This window comes from Pundamilia nyererei, unplaced genomic scaffold (assembly GCF_000239375.1).
Source record: "Pundamilia nyererei isolate P.nyererei 1_Seehausen unplaced genomic scaffold, PunNye1.0 scaffold00419, whole genome shotgun sequence".
Lineage (NCBI taxonomy): Eukaryota > Metazoa > Chordata > Actinopteri > Cichliformes > Cichlidae > Pundamilia > Pundamilia nyererei.
Window position 1 is genome coordinate 119,244 of NW_005187820.1, and position 3,451 is coordinate 122,694.

General features: G+C 50.8%; 1 protein-coding gene across 1 annotated transcript in view; it reads left to right on the top strand.

The window, feature by feature from the left end:
* gpia (glucose-6-phosphate isomerase a) overlaps window positions 1-3,451 on the top strand; it is a 9,091-nt gene that overhangs the window by 3,635 nt on the left and 2,005 nt on the right. Inside the window, exons 9-17 of the mRNA XM_005753296.2 lie at window positions 79-132; window positions 562-622; window positions 835-878; window positions 1,211-1,363; window positions 1,524-1,653; window positions 2,181-2,257; window positions 2,365-2,493; window positions 2,604-2,679; window positions 2,830-2,896. Of these exons, the coding sequence (XP_005753353.1) occupies window positions 79-132; window positions 562-622; window positions 835-878; window positions 1,211-1,363; window positions 1,524-1,653; window positions 2,181-2,257; window positions 2,365-2,493; window positions 2,604-2,679; window positions 2,830-2,896 (791 nt within the window). The remainder of the gene's footprint in view (window positions 1-78; window positions 133-561; window positions 623-834; window positions 879-1,210; window positions 1,364-1,523; window positions 1,654-2,180; window positions 2,258-2,364; window positions 2,494-2,603; window positions 2,680-2,829; window positions 2,897-3,451) is intronic.

Below are 3,451 nucleotides of genomic sequence, written 5' to 3' on the forward strand. Positions count from 1 at the left end.
CACACGCAGACAGACACACACACACACACGCTGCTCTAATCAGATCATCTGCAGCCTCTCTGTCTCCGCCTCCTTCAGGCTAAGGTGAAGGACTTCGGCATCGACACGGCGAACATGTTCGAGTTCTGGGACGTAAGTGCGCCTGTTACGATGATGAGGAGGATGATGTCACTATGAATGCATGTGACTCGGATGGTTTTCAGCGGCGGGCTGGTGACGTGTAACCTGGGTAACAGGTTTTTGAGTCGACCCTCGTTATTTATTTAATAATATTCGTTTGTGTTGATTCTGGCTCCTTCACAGTTAAATTCATCGCTTTTCTTCAGATTTAAGGAGCTCGTCATTTTTACCGTAGTCGGAGTTCCTTCGTGTTTCTCGTGAGGTCGCTCCTGTCGTGACCTCGGTTAACGCTGCCATCCTTCTGCTGAAAACAAACTGACAGAAAGCGGCTCAGTGCGAGCTCGCTGCTTCCTGTCACTGCTTTTATTTTGACGATCTGCTGCCCTGCCTGTGCTCTGATTGGTGGAGTGACTGTGTGATGTCATGTTTGCTCGTCCTCAGTGGGTCGGAGGTCGCTACTCGCTGTGGTCGGCCATCGGTCTGTCCATCGCTCTGCACGTGGGTACGTCTGTGACTCGGCTGTCGCCGGGGCAAAGTTATCAGTCAGTGATGGCGTCGTCCTGTCAGAGGAAAGAAGGATTATTCTGGACTGAGAATCAAGCAAAGCTGCTCTGCAGCGAGCTGAGCTTCAGCCTGTTGATATGTGCACGACTGAGTTGATGTCCCTCCTTCTGAGAGCCTGATTGATAAACTCTGGTTTGTTTTGTGTTTCAGGCTTTGAGAACTTCGAGCAGCTTCTCTCCGGAGCTCACTGGATGGTACGTCGCCGTCTCTTCTGCTTTCTTGCGAGCGAGTTACTTCACGTTCGTCCGCGGGACAAAAATGGATTTCAACACGTGTTATTTGATCGTTGCGTCACTCTGAAATGTTTCCACGCTTCCCGTCAAGTTACTGAACAGGACACTTTCACAACTCAGACTCGAATGTGAAAGGCGAGAGAATGGCGCCCTTTGTTTCTGCACGCGCTCTGTGCACAATACTTGCACACGCTCTGCTGACTGCAGGTGAACATCTCACCTGCAGTTAGCAGAGCGTGTGCAGCCTGACAGCAGGAGCATGAACCTAAACTCTCCTCCCCCCCTCCTCCCAGGACAACCATTTCCGCAGTGCCCCCCTGGAGCAGAACGCCCCCGTGCTACTCGCCATGCTTGGCGTCTGGTACATCAACTTCTTCCAGGCAGAGACCCACGCCATGCTGCCCTACGACCAGTACATGCACCGCTTCGCCGCCTACTTCCAGCAGGTCAGTGACGCAGGGAGGCGGGTCTGCAGGTGTGACGCCTGCGTCACGTAACGCGCAGGAGACCACAGAAACCGTACATTACATCAGACTGCGGCGTGGGGGTGGAGTTTCGTGTTCGTGATGAATGTCGGCGCTGATGACCCGTCTGTTTGGTCTTCAGGGCGACATGGAGTCCAATGGGAAGTACATCACCAAAGATGGCGCCCGCGTCAACTACCACACTGGACCAATCGTGTGGGGCGAGCCGGGGACCAATGGGCAGCACGCCTTCTACCAGCTCATCCACCAAGGTGAAGCTCCACCCTTTAATTATGTAACAGTGACCGCTCGTTAGTGAACATCAGGGCAGCTTATCACACCTGCAGCCCCAGCGCAGGTCACACAAACCTTCATGATCCAAGCACAGGTGAGTTAAAATGGTCACAGACGACGTACCTGGAGCGCCCGAGCCTGAAGCTGAAGCTCCTCCCCCTGTGGAAACACCTGTACAGGTCCTTTTGTAAACATAATCAGATGTCTTTTATTTAATAAGAGACGTGAGAGGGGCACACCTGAGTGTCTTTGATCTGCTGCTTATTGATCTGAGAACATTCGAGATGCTGTGATTGGATACCACAGGGCTCCTTCCACAGATGATTGGTGGCGTCGAATGCTCCCCACCCCCACCCCCACAGCAGAGGGAGCCAGATTATTCTGGATCACTGAGGCCAGACAGAGTTTTCTTCTTTGGTCTGATCTGATTGGAGCTCGCCGCCTCGTGCGTCTGAACAGCCTGTGATCAATACCCAGAGTTAACAGACTGCTTGTCCTTCCTCAGGCACTCGTATGATTCCTGCTGACTTCCTCATTCCTGCTCAGTCTCAGCATCCAATCAGAAACAACCTCCACCACAAGGTCTGGACATTTAACGTTACCTTAGCCAGGCTGAACTGATTAGCTGGAGGAACCGAGAGCACACCTGGATGATGTAACGCCTCACAGGTGTTGTGTGCTTCATGCAGATCCTGGTGGCAAACTTCCTGGCTCAGACCGAAGCGCTGATGAAGGGAAAGACTCCGGACGAGGCCCGGAAAGAGCTGGAGGCCGCCGGCATGTCGGGAGATGCTCTGGAGAAGCTGCTGCCGCACAAGGTAAGAGCGCACACCTGGACACACCTGTGTGTGACCATCAGAGTAGAAACAGTCAGGTGACTGTACAGCGTGTCGACGTTCTAGCGTTTAAATGATGTTTTTCTCTGCAGGTGTTTCTGGGGAACAAGCCGAGCAACTCGATCGTTTTCAAGAAGCTCACCCCGTTCATACTGGGAGCTCTGGTCGGTGAGTACTGGCTTTTTAATCAAACGTGCTGCTGTGGGCGGAGTCACTGCAGGTGATCTCCGGTTACTGTAAACTTGAGTTGCACCAATAACGTCTCAGGTGTGTCCATTTAAAGAGGAGGAGTCTGACACAGCTGTGTTGTTCTTTCAGCCATGTACGAGCACAAGATTTTCGTCCAGGGCGTCATGTGGGACATCAACAGCTACGACCAGTGGGGGTGAGTCACACCTGGGCGGGGCTAAACTTGGGTTTAAGGTAGATTAAGCTTCCACGTTTGGGTTTTATTTTACAATTAAAGATATTCATTTTTAAAAAAAAATTTAACGATCTTGAACGGTCACTTTGCTGCCACTAATAGACCTCCATACGTTCCCTTTTTTAAATAACTTAACCCTTTAGAGCCGGTCAGAGCAGCACGCTCTGTTTTGCGTAACTATTTTTAAATCCCGGCAGCACTGCAACCACGTAAGCTAGCACAATATTTTTATTTTTTTTTGCATATGAAACCGGAGGAGTTGTACTTGCATCTGATGCCATCAGCTTGTCCTCGGTCACAGTTTCCTTCCACATACAGCTTTGCAAAAACTGCATAAAAAGCTCTTGCAGCAACAAAAACATAATGTTCCAGAAACACGCTTTGCCGATCCGATCAGCTGTTCATAACACTTCCTACGTCCATCAGCGTGAACTTTTGCATGTCCGCCATGACCTGCCCGAAACCGGAAGTGACGTCATTTTCGCGGAAATGTAGTTGTTTTTGTTGTTTTTTTTT